This window comes from Stegodyphus dumicola, chromosome 7 (assembly GCF_044657685.1).
Source record: "Stegodyphus dumicola isolate Sdum_Otavi_A_Nest chromosome 7, ASM4465768v1".
In the NCBI taxonomy this organism is placed as follows: Eukaryota; Metazoa; Arthropoda; class Arachnida; order Araneae; family Eresidae; genus Stegodyphus; species Stegodyphus dumicola.
This window is the reverse complement of record NC_140774.1, coordinates 62,372,549-62,395,526: the sequence shown is the minus strand read 5'-3', so window position 1 is coordinate 62,395,526 and position 22,978 is coordinate 62,372,549. Positions and strand designations below refer to the sequence as shown.

At 31.5% G+C, this 22,978-nt stretch overlaps 1 protein-coding gene across 1 annotated transcript; it reads left to right on the top strand.

The window, feature by feature from the left end:
- Positions 1-367: 367 nt before the first annotated feature.
- On the top strand, positions 368-22,862 carry LOC118190881 (transforming growth factor beta regulator 1). Its single transcript, XM_035361675.2, has 7 exons — positions 368-736; positions 4,364-4,434; positions 7,882-8,063; positions 10,365-10,504; positions 15,101-15,247; positions 15,507-15,604; positions 22,544-22,862. Exons 1-7 carry the CDS (start codon positions 512-514, stop codon positions 22,785-22,787), a joined length of 1,107 nt encoding a protein of 368 aa, XP_035217566.2. The 5' UTR covers positions 368-511; the 3' UTR covers positions 22,788-22,862.
- Positions 22,863-22,978: the final 116 nt, after the last annotated feature.

Sequence of the window (22,978 nt, the reverse complement as noted above, 5' to 3'; positions counted from 1 at the left end):
TACAAAAACATTAATTCTATATCGCTCCATACTGCGCCCAGCCCTCCTTTATGCAGCACCGATCTGGGGACATGCAGCTAAAACCAATATTAAACATTTACAAATTCTACAAAATAAAATTCTTCGAGAAATTATCAATGCTCCTTGGTATATTCCAAACATCTATATTCATAGAGACCTTCGAATCGAACTTATTCAAGAGTATATTAAACTATTAGCGGTCAACTTCATTTATTCAGTACAAACCCACAGTAATAGCCTTATTAGCACTTTCAGACACTCCCCGCATAATTAAAGGCCTAGCCTACGCTTTCCATAAATTAATTTCCTTGATCACTTTTTTACTGACAAGCAGAAAGATTTAAATTTTGGTGCAAAATTCAAAGATTTGAAATTTGTGTTTGTAAACAATTGCCATGTGAATTATTCATAAAAATTACTCTGTTATTGTTATGAACATTAACAATATAGTTGAATGAAAGTAATGTATAACTGAATAAGCTTAAAATATATGGAAGCTGATATATTTAACGGATTTATATCAGAGGATGGTAGTCCTCACCTAGGACGGAATGTTGTTATACATTCGTGCAATGAACAAGAAAGTAGTAGCTCACCATTTTTCCCCCAGATTAATCAGGGAAGGACAAATGATAAGCGTGCAGAAAGAATTAGTAACGATATTTATCGGGAGAAATATCGGAAATTAAAGAAGGTGGCGAAGGGTTTTGTGTTTGTAAGTGAAAAATCCCATTAAAAAATGTTGGTTTCTAAATTTATTTTAATGTCTTTTGCTTATTTATGGTTTATAATTTAGGGTAAAATCCTAGTATATGTTGCAGCCTTGGCGCTATTTTGAAAATTATCACCAACACCAAAAATTATCCAAAGAACGTCTAAATATACTATGTGTATACACTGTACTATATATCTTGAATGACCCGTTGACTACATCGTATATGTCTCGTTTTTACTGCTCATCATAAAGTCGCCAAAAGTAGCCAAATCCCGTGTGTACCGGATACTAGGATTAAACCTAACTTGGTGCTGAATGTATGAAAATCAACTGTAATATTTTAAAATACTCTCTGTCTGTGAGCTGTCCTAAATTAAATATATTATGTAATTTTGCCTGAAACCTAAAGAAAATTTATATAAGTGTGTTGTAAGAAGGCCTAAATAAGACTACTCTTTGTTTCATGTTTATATATATACTGCAGGTATATGCTTAGTATCGCAGTGAAACATCGGCTCACAAATTTAATTCGTTCCTGAAGGCCATTTATCAGGGTAGTATCATTGTTTGAAAATTTTCACCGTATCTTTGTTTACACGAATTTCGTGGATCGAAGAATTTCTCATGTATTCTTCCTTTTCCTTCACTTTCAATTAAGTTGCTGCTTCTTAAGGCATTTGAGTTCTTTCTTGCTGAGCTCATTTTTATCACTCTCTAGTTACTTTTCATGTCTTATGATTTTGCCTAGAGACACCATATTATCAATTATAAAAAAAGCCAGATGTCAGAGTCTGTTTTTCGCTATCAGTAAATTCATGGCTAATCTTTGGAATATGGTAACAGGTAGTTTGGCGACATTTTGGTAAGACGATAAAGGTTACTAGCTAGGACTTTAGCAGTGTACATGGATAAAGTCAAGAGTGTGCGCAATGCCATTTTTGTGCAATTCTGGGATTTTTTTTAGTGAAAATAGGTCGACGTGTACATGGATGATACCGTGTATGTGTAATTCTTAAAAATGCGGCGAGCAGTGGGCGATTCTGCATTTTCTCCCAATTTTGTCAATTCCTAATCTTTGTCATGATTAAGCACTTTTGTTCCATAAAAGTTCTAGCATAAGCGTAATTTGGCTAGCAGATTGTTGGAAAAAAAATGTTGAGTTAAAAAAAAAAAAAAAAAAAAAAAAAACTTTGGTTGCTGTAGCAGGGTTGGGTGCTAAATTTTCGCCAAAAAATCGCCAAGTTACCATAATCCAAAGATTAACCATAATTTCTTCCAGGTTTTGATAGTGAGAGTTAATCGATGGAAAATATGAAAATGTTTGTAGAAGTTGTTAAGTATTAATCCATCATTAGAGTATTAACTCAAAATATCTTTGAAAATCATTTGTTGCTGACATCAGGACCTGAGTGAGTAACATGAGATGCCATTCTTCATCTGCAGTATTTCTTATTCTGGTAAATTGTTCTTGGCAAGAAACATTCATGATCCAAGATTTCACTGTGGTAGCAGTGGGATGATTTTAATAGGATTGTTATTTTTCATTTAAATTTTTTCAATTAAAAAAATAGTTGGAAGTTCTTGCTGTTTGTAATGTTATTAAGTGTTTATGCACAACATTTATTTTTAGTTCTTTGTGATTATTTTATAAGTATTGTTTTTAATCTTTAAAATAATTTTCGCTGCTACACAAAGCCAAAATAACAAGACAAACAATTGCACAAACTCGGTATCCAAGTACACATCGACTTATTTTCACTTAAAAAAAATCGCTGAATTGCACAAACTTGCATTGCGCACTCCCTTTACTTTGTCCATGTACACATGGATATATTTTCACTTAAAAAGTCAAAGGAGCACCAAATTCTACAATATAGGCAAACAAAAAATGCATAATCTTAATAAAATACATTTTAAACCAAACAATAAAATAACATAAAAAAAAAAAAAAAAAACATGTTATACATTTAAGCACTGCCAAAAGCAAATATTCACTTACCATGATTTTCGAGTTCGCTTCGTACATCCAGAGCCATGTAAAAATCTAAATATCAATCATACTCAAATGACTTTTTCAAACCAGGTATTCTTTCTGATCGAACGCTTCGCATAGTGATCATCTGAACCTTTCTTCATACAAACCCATTCAAATCCATCTAAATGGTTTTTATGTTCGACTAGACGCATATCCTTCCTACATACAGGACACTTATAATGGCTACTAAGTAAATCTTCATTTACACACCAGTCAATTAAAGCTCTTTTCCCCTTTCGCTTCAAATCATACAGAAACTTCAAATTAATCTTACTACATTCGGCCATTCTACCGTCTAAAGAATCAAACCAACACACACCACAAAAACGCTTACAAAACATCCCATGATTCAAAATTTCCCAGAATCATGCACCCGATTATGTCACAATAGGGTTTCCATAACATTCAACTATTCAGGCTACCATAAATGAAACAACAACTTGGCGATAAATCAAACAACAATTTCGTCATAATACAAGGGGTACCTTAAAGTCTACTCTACCCCAACTTAAGCAACTTACATTGAAAGAAATGTTTAATAAAGTAAACAAATAAATATTAAGCTTTTTTTTTGTAAATTTTGATACCCTTTAGATCATAAATGCTCTTTATTTCATAAATTATGGTTTCATATTTTTAATTGCATAATTTCTGCATGGCATCTTACCAGATTTAAACTAATGATCTATAATCCGGAAAAAAAAAACTAATCTGGAATCATCGAAGTCCCGACGAGTCCGTATTTCTTACAATATGCCACTGTGTTTCTGATTTTTCCCCCCTTGTATTGAACAATAGGTTTATTTCGAATTAAATATGGAATGAATTTTAAAGGCACTTTTTATTTTGCATATATATAACAATATATTTCATGTCTTTGTGAATTAGGTTATAAATTTCTTACTTTTTTGTATATATATTATTGCAATGTATAAAATAGTAAGTTATTTAAACAGTAATAAAGGTTACTGTTAGATTATAGTATGTAAAGGAATATTGGACTTTTGTCATAAAATTAAGCATGCAGGATAAAATACTTTATACTTTTTATAATACATGCTTAAGTTTTTAAAAATTTTAACAAAAAACTTTTATCCTACATGCTTAAAATTTTAAGCAATTTTATGCTGCTTGTGGCTTTGAAGGAAGAGGATAAACATTCACATTCAGCATAGCTAAAAGATATTCAAGATAAATATACAAATGATTTATTTCTCTTATGATGATTGTAGATTTTTATTAACCACTGTTATGATCATTGGCAAATTTGTGAAGTTTAAGAACTTTCTTCTTAAGTATTTGTTTGTTTAAAAAAATGAGTAATTTTTAGATCTCTATGCAGTTGCATCTTGTATTTTTTTCATATACCATATTTTGAGAATTTATGTAATGTATTAAATATTTTTTATGTAATGTATAAAAGTAATCTAAGCTTTCATACATCATACTTCATTTAATGAAATGAAATTTATTGCTGTAATGTGATTGTAAATATTTTGGCTTGTTTCTGGTAAAAAGTGAATTGTAAGGCATCATTAAATTCCTTTATTGAATTTTTCATCATTACAAAAATATCTTCATGCTTTTTTTAGGAAAATGCCTCTCTGTGTGATGAAGTTGCTCGTTTGCAGGAGAAAATTGTAAGAGCAAAAGAAGAGAGGCGGTAAGAATAAATTTTCTGAATAATTTTTTAATACTAACAAACTGGGAGGGGAATCATGTGGTCATTTTCTTGTTTACTATAACATACGATGCTTTAGCTGCCCAACCGGTATAGTGGTTAGCATTGCTGACTGCCTTGCCGAAGGGGCCGGCATGGATGTTTGCAAATGTACAGTGTCGGTGTGGCATGGCGATACTCTAAATATGCAGTAAGCCGAAAGTCCTCTCATGTAGTTTGGTGGAAAGGGAAAAGGATAGGAGACCCTCAAAACCATCCTCCTCCGGGGTACTGTCCATCAAAATTGAGGGTGAAACTGAGCTAACTAGCACTGTCACCTGAATGGTGCTCAAGGTTGTTGCCAACGACAGGCATAAACTAGCACTCTTTGCCCCGAGAAATTTTGTGGGCTTGGGCTGACTACATCAGACAAGTGAGCGTAAGGCAACAACATTATGATGCTTCAAGTGTGTTCATATTTAAAAATGTCATAAATTGTTTTGAATGTGATAGTCTTTTTTATTTTGTTGTCATGTGATGCAGATCTTTTTATAGCTTTAAAATTTTATTAAATAAAAAATTAAATTATTAAATCTATGAATTAAGTAAATTAAGCAAATGATTTAATAAAAAGTGCTATTTATAGTCATGAATTAAAAAATAAAGGAATTTTTATGTTGCTTTTAATTTTTAATTTTCAAGAAATAAAATTCTTCAAAAAAGTTTCAGTGATTTCTAGACATGCTAATGTATTACTTTATTGGACGACAATAGCAGTAATATATTACAACTGAATTGTCTTCTAATTTACTTTTAAAAATATGTATTGGTATGCCATATTAAGCTAACTTATTTTAAATATACTTTTGTGTTAATTCCAGAAACTATCATTATGCTTATTTAAAATAATCTTTGAGAGAAATAATAATGTAAAAAAAAACTTTTTCTTAAAATAACAGAAAAATCTTAATTTTATTTTTGTAGAGAGCATACTAAATGTAAGCATTGCCAAAATGACAAATATAATATTATGTTTTCTGGCTCATGAATGTTTTCCATGTGTAGTGATCATTCTATCTTGTGATGTGAAGTTAATTTATTAAATCTTTGTCTATTCTGTTTAATGGTAGGTTATATTTTTGACATTGATTTTGGTAAAAATATATTTATGGGCACCCCCTGGCAACAAATTGGCAATTTTTGGCAGCATATGGACACTGCGTTTGTACAATTGTTTTGCTTGTTATTTTGGCTTTGTGTCGATGCCACACAAAGCTAAAATAACAGGTGAAAGAATTGCACAAACTCAGTATCCATGCACACATCAACCTATTTTCACTTAAAAAAAATCAGAGAATTGCACAAACTTGGCATTGCACACTTCCTTGACTTTGTCTGTGTATACATCGATCTATTTTCACTTAAAAAGTTCAAAGGAGCAGCCAATTTTACAAAAATAAGAGTAAAAAAATATCCTCTGTAGTGCTGGTATCTTCCGATGTTTTCACAAACATGTGCATAAAGGCATAGAAAATTTTTAACACTGAAAAATTTAATTGATAGAAGACAAAGTACTGTCTTCGTGCAAAACTTTGCTTCCAAAACAGGTAAGTGATCCATAATGTAACATTCATGCAGAATGGAGCACTTTCACACTGTTGTCCAGCACCTTCTATAAAAGACATTTGATGGTGATACTGTCTTCAGTCCTTCTTTCCCACATGAATGAGTACCATGTGTCTATTTATCTTGCACCTTGCAATTTTTTTGGATATGGAGCTACTTGGAGTCAGTAGTGTTCAAAGTCAACCCATGTTAGTCAATATATTAAAAAAAGTCATTTGCCATCATGTGACAGTGACAGGAATTATAGTTGAATTCTGCTTGGTTCTATGCAGAGTTTTGTACTGCATCAGAGAGCCATCCTCATAAACGACTACTGCCACATTAAGCATCTGTAATCATAGTTGCATTGGGAATTGTGCTATGGCACATATGAACGTCTTTAGGTAATCTTTCATTATTAAAAAAAATCCTATGTCTTTTTGTACATTTCTGTTAAAACTGCATGTTAATACTTTTTTAATTTTTAGTTTCTCCTTTTTCTATTATAGTACAAAGTCCATAATCCGGACTCGTCGGGACTTCGATGATTCCAGATTAGTTTTTTTTTTCCGGATTATAGATCATCAATTTAAATCTGGTAAGATGGCATGCAGAAATTATACAATTAAAAATATGAAACCGTAATGTATGAAATAAAGAGCAATTATGATCTAAAGGATATCAAATTTTACAAAAAAAAAGCTTAATTTTTATTTGTTTACTTTATTAAACATTTCTTTCAATGCGCACATGCGTAAAGTTTGTATCTTTGAGGTCTGGATTATAGATCATCCCGGATAATGGACGTCCGGATTACAGACTTTGTACTGTACTTTTGGATTATCTAGTCGATGCATAAATGTAAAGCATTTTGATATATGTGGAAATAACTATAGTACATAAAAATATCATTCAAACAATAATGAAATCTAAAAAAAGAAATTTTTATTTGTTTTATTAACTGTGAGACATTTAACACTGAAATTTTAGTTAGTTGTGTTTTTTCCATATCATTTATTCATATTAAATATGAAAGATTATAATTGTAGGAAAGCAGTAACTAATATGGAAAAGTGCAACTTAATATGCCATTTCACAGTATTAGCATAAAGCAGAGATCTGGAATAAGCATTTTGTGCAGAAGTTTTGATTAATAAAGCAGTGCAGCTAGAATCTCCACCAATATTTCCAACAACCATCTCCATCAGCCAATTTTATTAACTATCATTCTCAATCAGCAGGAATAGGTTACTCGTATTTCGTTAGCATGTGTCATCTGCTGTGTTGGAGCTTGGAAAATTAGTAAACCAGGAATGTCCTTTGTGCATCATAGCTATGAAACACAGGGTTTGAAAAATGTTCATTATGAAACAAACCTGAATGCAGGTTAAAGAGCAGTTTTTAAACTAGTAGTAAAATAAAGGCTTTATGAAAAACAATTATTTTTTCCATTAATTGTCTGATATGTTGCAGAACTATATGATGATAAACATATTCCTCTTTCCTTCTTTGTTTCTTCTTCATTTTTTTTTAATAAAATATTTTTGATTTATTTTTATCCTCATATAAAAATTTTTTGTTAAATGTTAAATTTGTATCTAAAAACATATAATGGGATTTTCAAACTTTTTGGGAGTAAAAGCTGATTGAATTTATGAAGAAGTTAAAGGAACTGTGGATCATAAATATTTGCAAAGCTTTTTCTTAAAAAAAAAAAAAAAAAAAAAAAAAAAACTGTGTGAACATTCTTATTTGTAAATGTGAGAACTTGGAATCAATTGTATTGCTTTAATTTTTCAATAGATATATTATTTGAGAAGTATAAAGTTTCCTTTTGTTTCTTAGGTTCCTTTTGAGAAAACTTTTGAATTTTCAGTCATCAAAAGATGGTTCTGCTCAGACTAATCCTATTGTTGGATTACCTGTTACGGTTACTGCTCCAGGAAAAGCTGTAAGTGGTGATACTTCAGAATCACAACCTAAGAAAAAGAACCCGGTGAAGAAACGGCCAGCTCCGAAAACAACAGGTAAATTAATTGGGCTTAAAAATTTTGCAAAACGATTCTTCATTTCATCAAATAATTTGATACTTTCTGATTACCTGCATCTCTCACTGAAAAATTTGGAACTAGCTGATGACTTTGAAGAGCATTCTCAAATTCATTGGTGACTAATTTTTCACCAAACTAATCCTTGAAAGGCAACAGGAATTTCTGAAATGGCAGTTCACTAAGAATATCATGCAGAAGCAATTAATCAATCAATAAAATTAAAAAGGCAAGAAACATTGGTAATATATATATATATATATATTTTTTTTTTTTTTGAAAAACCTTTCTTTTTTATGCTGTTGTTCTCTCCATGTTACAGGGATCTATTTTTACTTAAAAGAAACTGAGAAAATTGAACAAATTTGGCATCAAGCACCAGTCCATGATAATTGCCACATAAACACTTTTTGGCAATATCGTGGGTTGCCACATAATTATTCTACTAAGATACTGCTTTATGAATACTCTTTTAGGACGTTTTGGCTAGATTGGGGTAATCACAAAGTACCAATAATTTCTTTAAAAGGAAAAAATAAATAAAAAAATGTCATTTATTGCAGGAAAAGTGAATCCTTTGGTATAAACTTTTTTAATTCAGGGTTACCATGTAGCCTTTTTTCCTTAGATTGTTTTCTTTTTGGGGCTTTAAATTTCTGCATGGTTTGATTTTCGGAATATACAAAAAAATATTTGTTTCAACCTTCTGCAGTTATTTTGCATTTAAATTAAATTGTCTTTAGCATTTAAATGAAGTTTTGCTAAATTAAAATTTTCTAAGTTTTTTTTTTTTAAATTGCGTTTTACTAAATTGTGCATTGATTAGCTCAGAAACAGACTGGGATTTTTACATTTATTGGGGCACCAACCAAATGGTTAATATGTCATGATAAATGTAAAATTACCTTTTTTAAATTCTTCATGTATGTACAGTCCAAAGTCCGTAATCCAGATGTCCATTATCCGGAATGATCTATAATCCAGACCTCAAAGCCACAAACTTACGCATGTGCATAATGCGTTTACGTGTGCGTGTAAAGCATTTACGCATGCGCTTTTAATGTGTGCATTCATGCGCACTTTCAATAGTGAAGAACTTTTTTTTTTTTCGTAAATTTTGATACCCTTTAGATCATAATTGCTCTTTAATTCATAAATTACAGTTTCATATTTTTAATTGTATTGTTTCTGCATGCATCTTACCAGATTTAAATTGATGATCTATAATCCGGAAAAACCCCTAATTCGGAATTGCTGAAGTCCCAACGAGTCTGGATTATGGACTTTGTACTGTATATTACTTTTCTCAATTTTATACAGGGATTGTATTCACTTCTGTGATTGATTTTCATTTTGGTTCTACTTTAGTGTTTCTTTGGAATATGAATTTATTTTTTATTTATTTTTGTTTTTATTATATTATTGCTAAATAACACCAGGTTTCAACATGTGTTTTATTCCAATTTATTATTTTCAGTTTTATGTATATATATATATATAGTATGTATATGCATGTTAGAGTTATATTTTAACTTTATTGTAAAATCAAATCTCATATTAATGCTTTGTTAAAATATCAGAATAAGATATGCCAAAAGAGAACTAATTCGCTGACAAATTAAACACAAAATCTAATTGGAAGATTAGCATATCAATATAAAATTCAAAATTAGGTTAAAAAGAAACCTTTGATTTGCATAAATTTTGAGTAAACTCTGTTAATTTTAAGGGCAATCTTACTAAATGTCTTAATTTTTTTTTTTTGGCAATTCCCCCCTCCCTTCAAAGATGTGATGATATTAATAGGAAACAACCAAAATGAGGATATTAATAGGAAATAACATTTATAGGGAAACCAGTGGGTGGAGCAATGTGAAATAATTGTAGGCCCATTTATTAAAGTGAACAATAATGAAAAACATAAAAGTATTAAGATGTTAAAATAATGAAAGCAGTAAGAAAAAATTGGATAATTTTAACAGAATCAAAACTGGTTTAAGTGACCAACTATGATTTCTCAACTGTTTACTTCTCATTTCTTTCCTGATTTTTTTCATTGAGGAGTTGAGGATCTTTTCTTCAAAATCACTACAAAGAAAGTGGTATGCAGACATAAATGACTTGCACAGTAATTGTGTGTAATATTTGGACAAGGAGCTAAAGTCCATGCAATATTGCTCTTGTATTAGTTGTATGATCCTCCATGAGGTACCAGCCATTGTTTTGTTCCTGATTAAGAAAGAAGTTCCAGTGCTATTGTGTGTGTGATTTCTTTTTCAGATGAAAACCCCAAACCTAGACCTAAAAAGAAAAGGGTTCCTGCTGATAAACGAATTGTCACTCCAATACCTCTAGACTGTGCAGGACGTCCTATATTTCCTATTGTGCTGGGATCTTTAACAATTCACAGCTTAGGAGTTGTAAGTCAATCAGAAAAGCGTTTTAGATGTCCATAATATGTAATAGCATATGCATAATTCTATTTTTTTTTATTATAAACAAGATTTTATATATTTTGAATCATGCTGTGAATATTATATGAGGTATTTATCAGTTTATTGCTTTTCTGTTTTGAACAGTTTGAAGAAATGGGTACATTTTAAAAAATATTAAAATGAAAAATTTTGTATTGTATTGTTAGTTTTGTGAATGAGATTTGCTGTTGATGGTTAAAACTTAAGACATAAAACTTTAAAATATTGTCTGAGTTCAGTAACATATTTATACATAAGCATAATTCTGCTTTATAACAATGATTAAGTGCTTCCTTAAATAACTTTAATTCTTTTTTTGTAATTTGTAAATGTGAACATTATTTAAAACTTAAATTTATGTTCCCATCTCTTGAAGTTTCGTTTTTGTGGAAGAGAAATTAAATTAATTTTTATGAGCTACCATTATTTTATTTTGAGAATCTCATTCTGTTTAATTTAGTCATTAATTTGCCTTGCTAAGTTTACTGGTGAAAATAAATCTTTTTTACTCGATCTCATGTAGTATAAGAAATATGGGTTCTTATGTATTATCCTATCAACTATAAAAGTTTGCAGATATCTGCCATTGATTCTACTTTATAATCTTCATTAACGAATTCATAACGTTCATTCATGAATGAACAAATCTTCATTCATGAAATCCAGTCTTTAAGAAAAATAAGGCTCCTTTTATTGTAACCATTCAGAAAACAGTAAATCATTATTATCCTTGCAGTTAGAAATAATATTTTACTCCAAAGCACAACTTTGAAGACTGATTACTTAAAACAATTTTAAATAATATTTTTCACTTATTTCTACACATCATCTGTAAGATAAATTGCATCTGATAGATTCACTTTTGGTTTTAATTCCTTTGCACTTTTTAGTCAGATGCAAAGTTAAAAATTATTTAAAAATTCAGCTCAAACTAAAATTTTTTCTTGATCAAATGGCAATTACATTTGGATGGAGAAAAGCAAGCTCTATATTTTGCAGATTTTTCATAGGAGGGTGAGTAAGGCAATTACCTATTAAAAAAAAGAAAGAAATTTCCTGTGTTTTATGCATAAACAACCGAAAGATTTTTTGGCATTTTGAAGCATCATAATGTGATCGATTTTCTAATAATTAGTAACTTCCACTGTTCAGTTCCTGTCATATTAGCATATGTTAAAATTGTAACCCATTCCCCCCTTCCCATTTTAGTTCCATTGCATTTTTTAGCTTTGAATGAAATGTTTTATCAGGTGTTAATTTATAAAATATTTTAATAAATTATTTTGAATTCAGTCATTACTCTTTTCCTGTCTACAGACATTGCTTCTCCCAATAATTGGCATATACTATGTTATGTGTGTTTTCAAAGTGATCCAACCATGGATAATTGCACGTAAAATCACTGTAGCCCATATCCTTTTCAAATTTTTTCAGCTGATTTTTTAACAGCAAAACAGCTTTGTTCTGATTTTCACATTTTTCGAATTTTTCAGGGTTTTTAAATTCTTATCAAGAATAGTAAGTTTTTCCAATATATTAGCAGAGATAAAGACTATATAATAAAGATAATATTTTTTATACATTGTTATGATTTTTGATAGCAATGTCCATCATTTAAAAGTAGGTAGAGCTTAATATGTTCATACTTTCCTTTTTTCCCCTCATATGTTTGAAAATATGAAAAAAATTAGTTTAAAGTGTATATTCTAGTTAAACGACAGAAAATTTAATTTTCAGTGGTTTCTGATCATCTGTACCCTTACACTGGAAAGTCGCAAGCTTGTTGTTGACTAATTTTTCAGTAAGCTAATGCATGAAAGACAACAGTCATTTTCAAAAGGGTAGAATTCTATACATAGCAATCAATCAGTAAAATTGAAAAACATCGATAATAACACTTACCTTTGTGGGGAAATCTTTTTTTTTTTTTTTTTTTTTTGCTCTGTTGTTCTCTCCAACATGTACATGAAACTCGTACATGTTGGAGAGAACATGTACGAGTTGTACATGTACAATTTCATAATTGTACATGGAATCAGAGAATTGCTCAAACTCGGCATCATGCCACATTGGCTTTGCACACTGGCCAATACAAGTATGCATATGTACTATATGCATACTTATATTGCAGCATAAATACTTTTTGGCAACATCATGTGTTACCACATGATTATTTTGGTAACATTCTGCTTTGCCTCATGAATACTTTTTTTATGATTTTTTGGTGGGGATGTAGATGATCAGAAAATGCCAGTTTTTCTAAATGATATTTTCTGAATGAACAAAGATTCTTTCTCATGTCACTGAGAATAAACTGCTTAGAAACTAATTTTTAAAAATGTCAGCAAAAGGCATGCATTGAAAATATTTCAAGGAACAAGGTTTTTGTCTCTTTCCTAAACACATCTGAAATAGCCTACCACTTAAAAATGTGTACAGAAATACTGTTTATTTCCTTCTGTAAAGGTAAATCAGTTAGAAATAATATTCAATAATAATAAAAACTAAACAATACCTTATTAGCCTGAATGTAATGTGACACCAAAATTTTTCCTACAGATATTTAGGGAAAAAAAAAAAAAAAAAAAAAAAAATTGAATGTTATACATTCATTTTTCATAAAAGAATTCAAATAAAATAAAATTCAGCCGAATAAGCATTTATTTAATAATTAAGTAATAACACAGGTTACATTCATGGCAATAAAATTAAGTAATGTGAAACAAAATTATGTAATATTAAGGAAGTACCAAGAAGTAAATTAGAAAAGGAAATGTTTATTCAGAACCTGACGTGTTTTCAGAATCAGAAACCTTTGTTGTCGCATTGGTGTCATCTCTATGCTCGTTAACGCTTTCAGTCTTTCATGAAATGTCATCTTCAGACCCATCTGAATTATTGGAAACGCAGAGTTTCTTGAAACTTTTAATTATTGAATTGAGGTTCAATCTTCTGCCAGTTGGTTGCAACCTATTCTATTAAAAGAGACTGAGGTTTTTTTTAAATTTTTCCAGAAGTTGTTAAGGAGTTATTGCTCACTAATAGTCAGATAATGTATTCTTTTCATAAGTTATCTTTAAATAGTTTACTAACAACCACATCCAAGCCTTGCAGCTAGGATGCAATCCCATATGGTATTATTACACAGCTGATTAGTGTATTGGGGCAATACCTGTTCGATTCTGTAGTGAAGTTTCTGATGCCCCATGAACTTTTACCTTTTCATCTGGTATTATTACAAAATTGGAATTGTTTCAGTTTTTTCTTAACACTTTGAAATCCATCAAGCACCAGCATGGAGCAAGTGTTTCTCCGAGAACCCGGAATTTTAAAGAAAGAGACTTGCTTTAAAACATTGTGTTGTGAAATTTGTTAAAAAATTGTCATTGGAATTATCACTCTACTAGATTAGAGTTCTAGTTCTGTTTCTAGTTCTTTTGCAAAAAGTCAGCTACAGAATGTCACCATATCATGTGTACACCTTTAGGTACTAATGTTGTATCATATGACACTGTGAAGGTACCGAAAGTTCAAAAAAAGGACTATGACATTCAAGAAGACACTCAAAAATTGCTAAGAAGTTAGATGTTAGTGCCATATCTATTAGTCGCGCTATGCATCACATAAACTTGATGTACAAATTCAGTCGCAGGGTGTTTTATGAGTTGACTCAATAAGATAAGGACAGACATGTTTGGGCCTGCACTAATCTGCTCAAATATCAATACAAGGGCAAAATTCTGGACCAGATCATCGTTTGTGATGAAAAGTGGATTTACTTCAACAACACAGGCCAAAAAAGTGGTTAGTCTGCACTCGGTGAGCTTTCTGGCAGCATTGCAGAGCACAATATGCCTAACAAAAAGATCATGCTTTGTATGTGGTGGGATTACTGTGGATTCTGTGTGTCAAGGATTTTACCTTTTTCCAGATATCCACAAAGAATATCTGGAAAAAGGTAAAATCCTTGACAGTAAGGTATACAGTGAGATGCTAGTCTGTGTTGATGCTGCTATTAAGGAAAAACATCAAACTGAGTTCCATCAAAATAATGCAAGACCACATGTGTCTGCATTCGCCAGCTGGACTCTGTATGGACTCAAATGGGATTTTTTGCCACACCAACCAAACAGTAGTGACATTGTTCCTTCAGACTTTTACCTTTTTTCACACCTGCAGTTACATCTTGCTGGTGCTATCTCCCATTTTGCACAGGACATTCGAACTGAGCTACATAAGTAATATAAATACTGTGTACCCACATATTTGTGGGTACACAGTATTTATATTACTTATATATTACTGTACACATGTGTTACTTATATATTACTGTACTTTGTGGGTACACAGTATTATATTACTTATATCGATATGTGTGTGTTTATATTTGTATACATTTCAGTTTTTTGATAACATATTTTAGATTTTATGAATGTAGCTTATTTTGCTTTGATTAGGAATATAATACTATTTAAATGATACAGCTGTACTCCATTTATTAATACCTAAACATTTTATTAATCAGGTTATTTTTTCCCACAGATAGTTCCTGATAGACTGGGATATCATACTGAAAACTGTATCTATCCCGTTGGGTTCTGTAGTTCTAGAACATATGCAAGTTTAAAAAATCCCACTGTACTTTGTTTATATCAATGCACTGTTACAGACAGTCCATTTGGGCCACGAGTAAGTTTTTCTAATTGATTCTCTATTTAATATTCATAGCTTTAATTAGTGCATCTTACTTTGTTATCAACAAACCATAGTTTAGAAACACGTGAACTATACGTCATGTTTTATGGTTAAAAGTATAAAAATATTTATTTTAGAGTAATGTTAGATAGTTTATTTTAAAACTTGATTGCATGCGTTAAAAGCATTTTTTTATATAAAAGCTGTGATTTAATAAAATTGTTATTAATTCTTAACTTTATTTTATATGCAGTTTGAAATAACTCCTGAAGATGATCCCGGTCGTACTCTTGTGGGAAGTTCTCCTAATGAAGTTCACAGTGCTCTTTTAAAAGCTATCAATAATGTTTGGTACGGAGAACATCATTTGTGTATTATTTTATATTGCAATAAATCTGTTTAATATTTATATTTAATATAAGGTTATTAATCGCTTGCCTGATTATCCTGAGTTATCCCGGGTTTGTATATATTGCAGTTAATTATTATCCTGAGAAAACTCGGGCAAAGCAGAATTTGTCAGAACGATTTGTTTTATCATGGTTTCACTCGGCTTGGAGGAAATGAAAGGAAATATTCAGCTTTTATTGGCAATTCGGCAAGTTTTGATGGTTTCCCGGTTCTTTTGGCGGGATTGGTCACGCGTTTTCCCTATTGTCTAGTATACGTCGGTTCGTGGATTAGTAATGTATAAAGAATGATAGTTGCGTTGAAAAAAGTAAAATAATTGCGATGATGCAAGATAGCGAAAGCGATGATTTTTCAGATAGTGATTATAACCTCAAGGCATTTTCCAGATGTTATTCCTGCTACTGAAAAAACATCAAATCCAATGAGACAGTGTCCTCTGTGCTCCCACAAAAGAGATTCCAGAGGTAAGCCAGTAAGAAAAGAGACCAGATACCAGTGTATAGAATGTTAGATATCACTTTGTGTTGTCCCTTGTTTCAAAAACTCTCATACAACGACTAATATTTAATTTTTTTCATTTGCCCGAGATAACTCGGGATAGTAAACTAATATAAAAACTAAGTGCTTTTACACCTGTAAAAAATTAAAAATTCAACTTAAACCCTATATATTTTGCTTTGCTTTGTTTCCTAGTATTTAATAATAAAATAAAAAAATGTGATGATTTTTTGCAATTTTTTTTCAAAAATATGTGTAAGGGAAGCGGTTGAAAATAATAATCGTATAAAAATAATATTCATAACTATCTTGATTTTCGAATTGTAACTGCATGTAGTGTCATATTATCTTGTACAGTCAATTCTGGTTGGACCATCGTTTTGGTCCTAATAACCAGCTGGTCCGATTACGTGAACATGTCCTATGTTGTAAGACGGGATGTGCTATATGTAGCAAACAGTAAATGTACATGTAAATCATGTACTAAAATGTAATTGTGACCTTTATTGTGCGGTACACATGTAAGGCGAACATGCAAGAACTATGGTCAAACTTTTTTCATTGAAAAAATTAATTTAGAAACAAATTCTAAGAAACAATCTCTACGATATTCAACATGTGAAGCACAATAAAAACAATTTCTTACCAAGTTCTAGTCAACATTTGAAGAACTTATACAATGTGATCTGACGCGTTCTCTTGACAGATTGCACATGAATGAAATCGCCACAAACATCTAACGCAGCAGTGGGACTGCCTTCATTTCCCTCCTGCAGGGAATACCAACACAAAGTTTCAATGCATTTCCTCACATCCTGTGTTATCACTTGCACCAACTTATTCAGGGTTCGTAGTGGTCCTTGCAAGTGCTTATAAGTCCTTATATTTGAAAATAAAATATAAAGGCCCTTATAGGTGCTTACTTTTTCTTTAAAGCCCTTATTTTTTCTGTTTTTAGTGCTTATTTTTTGCTTTTAGTGCTTTTTTTAATGAAAGCGCATTTTCCCCCCGTACCAAAGCCGAAACTAAATAAACAACTTTTCTTCCTTATATGGAACGTCAGATGGTGAATCATACTCCCGGAAATAGCTTTTCCCCCTTTCTCTGCATTAATGTAACCTATGGTATGCACGAGAGTACAGACAGGTGCACTTCGTTCTATTGGTCAAAGAATTGCGAAAACCGTAGAAAATTCCGGTACATTCGGTATTCTTTTTCCTCCCACCCAAATACTACACACGTTTGAATTTCTATCAAGATTTTAGTAATTTACATTCTCGTTCCTTGTGGTCAGTTCATATTGGTGTTTATTATGATCGTTATGCTTATATTATGAGCATATGTATGAATATTTATAATAATATAGTAGCAGTAGCTGCTGAAGTGTAGATAAACTTCCAAAAATGGGTTTATTTTCACACAGATTAGCTTTCTAAGGAATAATATTCAGAATGGCTTAAATAAAAGGAAAATAATCGAATAGTCAGAATAATTTCTTTTCTTTTTTGCCAATACATTATACAGTATGGAGGTTGGGAGGTTCTCCCCTTTCTCCGCAAAATCTGTAATATTGAAGCAGCGGTCTTTTTTTTTTTTTTTTTTTTTTTTTTTTTTTTGTCACTGTCTAATCTGCATTGAATAGGACTAAAAGTTTTGCGGTCTACCCAACCCAAGCGAAGAATGATTCTATTTCGGAAATTTAACGGTCTGTTCAAAATTAGAATCTAAAACACCCCAGATTAGTAAGTTTCTTTCTTTTCCTTTATTTAGATCTTTATTCTCCGAATACCGGCAGCTGTTGATTCCGATTGCATAATATCATGTATGAAAGAATTACGCCGCACGTATTGCGCAATAACGTTTGCGGTATTTTGAAGAGATAATTAATTAATTTTGATGTTCAGTCTGAGATTTATTTATGAACACTTAAAAGAGTTTTACTGTTCTTTCTAAGCAAGAATATTTCTCAGTTCCATTGGTCTATTTTTATATGATGCACATATCGAAATGTCAAAATCATTTATTTAGCCGAAAAATCTAAAGAACGGCTACAGTCTGCCCCCCTCCTCTTTTTCCACTTACGCTCGACTATATGGAATATTCGGCAATTTGAGTATGTGGGTTAGTTAAGCTTTTACTATTAAAGGATGACTGCATGAAGCAATTTCCTGTCTCCTGATTTCAGAAATGTTCCTCTTTTTTTAAATTACTTTGCTTGGAATATATGTTAAGGGAAAACTGTTATGCAATGAAAATTTAGAAACTGTTCAGAATTTTGATTTAAGTTAAATTATTTAAATATTAATATGAGTGGAAAAATAAATTCTATTTATTATTAGGTGCCAAACGAATACAATTAATATGGCTTATTATTATTTATTTTCTATATTTTGAACTGAAATTTCATCATTAAATCTTGTAATATAGTTTTTTATTCTCTCATTGTAAACTAATTCTGTAAATTGAACTGTCATTTAAAATTAAAAAAAAAAGTTAATTGTTTTCCATGGTTGAGGTAATGCTCATTCTCTTAATAAATATTGCCTTGTTCATATTTTAAATTGCAACTCTAATTTTTCTTTTAAGGTTATGCAGTTGTGTATAATGTAATTAGACAGGTGCTTATTTTTTTTCTTAAAATGTGCTTGAAAAGTGCTTATATGTGCTTATTTTTTTAACTAAAATGTGGCTATGAACCCTGTTATTAGCGACATCATCATCACACTTTCTTGGTCTTCCGATGCTGTCGTGTGTTTTGCTGCAACTTGAGCAATGATTGCAGCCATATAATCTTCATTTTCATCGTACCATTGAAGCTCATTGTGAATGGATAAAAATTCTTCGCAATTTTGTACCTGTTGAAGTTCCACATGTAAATCATCATTTTCACTTTCAATGAGCATGTCCACATCCATCTCCAGAACCAAGTGCTTAAAGCCACAGTGAGAAAAACAGTTCTGAATTGTCTCACTGCTCACCTTTCGCCAGCTGTCAGCCACAAATGTAATTGCTTGTAAAATATTGACTTTTGGACTGACTTCACTGACTTTTGATGATGAGGTCAGCAAACTTTCTTCAATTACTTCATGGATGTAATTAACCAACCTTGCGTGATAAAGGGTCTTCAAATTTTTTATGATGCCCATGTCCATTGGCTAGACCAAAGCTGTGGTCCTGGGAGGTAGAAATTCCAGTTGGACGTTCATCAAGCAATCGAAATGAGGATGTGCTGCACAATTGTCAAGAAGAAGCAGCACTTTTCTCGACTGGCGTTGTAGCTCTCTGTCCCAATCCTTCAGCCATTCTTTAAAAAGTTCAGAGGTCATCCACGCATTTCTGTTTGCACCATACACAACTGGTAAACTCTCCATCCTAAGTCCTTTAAAACAGCAAGGCTTAGTGCTTTTTCCTATAACCAACAGCTTCCTCTTGTCTGTTCCTGACATGTTGGAGCAGCACAAGACAGTTACGCGATTCATCGCTCTTTTGGAGCCAGAGAGTGCAACATGTTTGTAACTTAATGAGCTGTCCGGTGTAGCACAATAATACAGCCCAGTCTCATCAGCATCGTAAATGTCACCTGCTGAAAAATTTTCAAGAAGCTCGGGCAGTTTTGTTGATCTCCATTCTTCAGCATTTGCACTATCAGCACTTTCTTTCTCACCATGTGCTTTCTTGATTTTATGTCATGTCTAGATTTCCATCCAGACAACCAACCCTCCGTAGCTTTAAAGTCATTATGGACCAGGTTTTTAGCGAATTCTTCTGCTTTGCATTTTAACATTGGGCTGCTTACTCGCACAGATCCTCCAGTAACAAGGGCAAACCATTCATTAAGGGCCTCATCAACATCTGGGTCCTTGCCTTCACGCTTCCGTTTTTTGGAAGTTCCTCCTCGTCCTTCACATTGTGCCCATTCTTCTCGCAGCTCATTTTCTTGTTTTATCAAGTGCGAAATTGTAGTCTTTGCCAATCAGGTTATTTCCACTAACCGACGCTGAATAGTGTTTCATGGTTGTTGCTTGATCTTATCCAGGAAACGAATTTTTTCAGCTAATGTCAAGTCCCGTTGTGGCATTTTGGCAGGGGAGACAAGACACGCGCACAGTTCACTGACTAAAGTGGTCTGAAGAAACCTTGGTGTTTCGGGTTCAAGATGTTGAGGTTGAGAGGGAGATAAAATGCTCGTCATTCAAAGCTTTGGCACTAAAATCACCCCAAAAAGGTGATGAAATGATAGCTTTCTCGTGTAAACTTTAATCATGATTGACAGGCGATAATTCCTTTCAGGTGGAGCCGGACACTGTATTGTTCATTTTCTCGAAACTCGGAGGCACAGGTCAAAGAAAATGGTGTGCGTGTTCACCTCCCACCGGTTTTGTTTTTGTCATGCACTTTAAAGAATTCCTGACCTTTGATGAAGCATTTTCCTGGGGAGCCACAATTACAGATCCTCCCATATGTCATAGACCACCTGTACATCTGCTGTACGTGGCCAACTTGTGGCTTCTGTTTCTTATTCGCTCTCATGTTTTTTGGTCTGATTAAATGGAATTTTGGTCCAAGTAAGTGAATAATATTAGGCTTATGTACATAGCATTTGGTCTGAAAAAGCAGCTGATCCAATTGTCTGGTGGTCCAATTAACTGGATGTGACTTTATACACAAAGAAAAACATTATAAAAACACTTTTGATAACTTTGCAGAGTCTTTATCTTTTTGAGAGCATAAAGTATAGACCCTGCTGAAGACGAGGTAATAAATTCTCACTATGTCTTGAAAAATAGATAATAGCCAATGAAGGTTATAACAACCTTTTTATTTTAACTGAACTGAATAATAGAACATGCACACACTTGGTGCTCAAAAACTAACCACCACTTGTGGCTAAGTAACTTAACACAAAATAGTGTATACAATCAGAATGAATCAATGTCAACTATGTGACTGGTTCCTACTTCAATCTAAATAAGATTTATCAACTGCACACAGCAAAGCTGAGTCTACAATATCAATGCAATCTAAAGTACACGGCTAGCACAAATATTCTGCTACAGAGCTACTTGCAGCCACGCGGAATAAATCTCACTCGTGTCACAAACTTGTTCTCGGCGTAACCCGCTCTACATGTAACTAACTCTTCTATCACAAACTCTTCAATTCTGCTATTTAAATAGTATTTCTGAACTTGTTGAGATTTTGCATACATGTCATTTAAATTTACATTCTAGCAGGAAATTGAAATCAGAAGGAAAGTTTCTTAAAATAAAAATAATTGATTAGTACAGAATAATTTACGAATTCCTCATATAATGTAAACTTCTTAAAGTGTAAGAGCAGAATATTTATCTTGTTAGTTTAAGCATGGTAACACACTGAATCATATATGCTGTGATACATATGGTTAGGAGCAAATTAGCAGCATTTGCAAAATCATTGTTCAAGAAATACAAATTATTTTTATGGATCCCTGATAATATGAAAATCTCTGTTATTATATAGTATGAAAGAAGAAAAAAAAATATGTGCATGCATAAAAACTGCAAAAGTATAGATTGGGTCTTTTTGTTGTGAAGCTGAAGAAAAAGTTCTTGCAGAATGTCTCTTGATCCAAAAGTTTAAATATTTGATAATATGAATATAAATCGTAATATTTTAAGTTATACCTATTTTCTCAATAGCTAGAATAAAATGATTTTCAATTTAAGAGTGTAAGAAGTAAAATTTCACTATTATTGCTTACAGCAGTGGCATAGAATAGAAATGTATCACAGAATTAATTACAATTTACAAATTCAGTGTTTACTTTCAGTATTATTTGCTGTACACTAATCTTGACAATTTATATGCCATATTTCATATATTATTTATCATTGACTAATTTCTTTTATTTTTGTAAACATGTCGATAAATATAATAAAAATGCATATATTCATGTGAGCTAATTAATTTTAATATATAGACTAATTTTACCATTTCTGTGTGCTTTTTTTTTAAACAAATTTGTCCTCCCCACTTGAGTATTGAAATGTTTTTAATAAACTATATGAATGTTAAATTACTGTGGTATGATATAATAAAAAATATACTTTTTTAAATTATTAGTTTAAATATTAGTTAAAATAATTATTTATTATTAGTTAAAAATAGTTAAAGTATTTATTAAAAAAAGAATATTTTATCAACTATTAAACCATTCTAATTTCAAAATTGTGAACATATTTTTATTAAAAATATCATTTAATAATTATAAAAGTCTCATATCATTTAATAATTATAAAGAACTATAAATTTAAGTCTTTCTTCAGTTGGGTTTATACAGTCCATTTATCTTACTTTCTGTTTCTTTATTCAAATGTTGTGTGTATTTGTCTTCCTTAGTGGGAAGGATATTGTGAGCACTGAAGGTCAAGGAGCAAAATTTTTTGGTTTATCTCATCCTACTGTACAGAATTTGATTCAGAGTTGTGCAGGTGCTCGCAAGTGTTCTGATTATCGTTGGGTCCAGTTTGAAGTAGCCAAGCCTCCTGATGGTGAAGATGATATTACAATCAAGGACTTTGACCCTACTGTAAATTTTGATGTTCTTATGCATATGGTAAAAGAAGGCACTCAGTTGTCTTGATTTCACCAATTGTAAGTCCATAAAATAAATACATATTTTTTGTGAATAAAGAGATAGTAATTTTGTGAACAAAAACTATTTTTCTGTATTAGCTAAGTAAATGTAATTTTATCAACTTTTAAAAAAAAACATCCATCTGTCTGTGTAGTGTATGATAGATTTTGAAACTGAAATGGCAAATGCATGAAATC

Coding starts and splice junctions, on each gene's coding strand:
- LOC118190881 (XM_035361675.2), top strand. CDS start 512: ATGGAAGCTGATATATTTAACGGATTTATATCAGAGGATGGTAGTCCT. Junction 737..4,363: donor TGGCGAAGGGTTTTGTGTTT/GTAAGTGAAAAA, acceptor TGCTTTTTTTAG/GAAAATGCCTCTCTGTGTGA. Junction 10,505..15,100: donor CAATTCACAGCTTAGGAGTT/GTAAGTCAATCA, acceptor TTTTTCCCACAG/ATAGTTCCTGATAGACTGGG.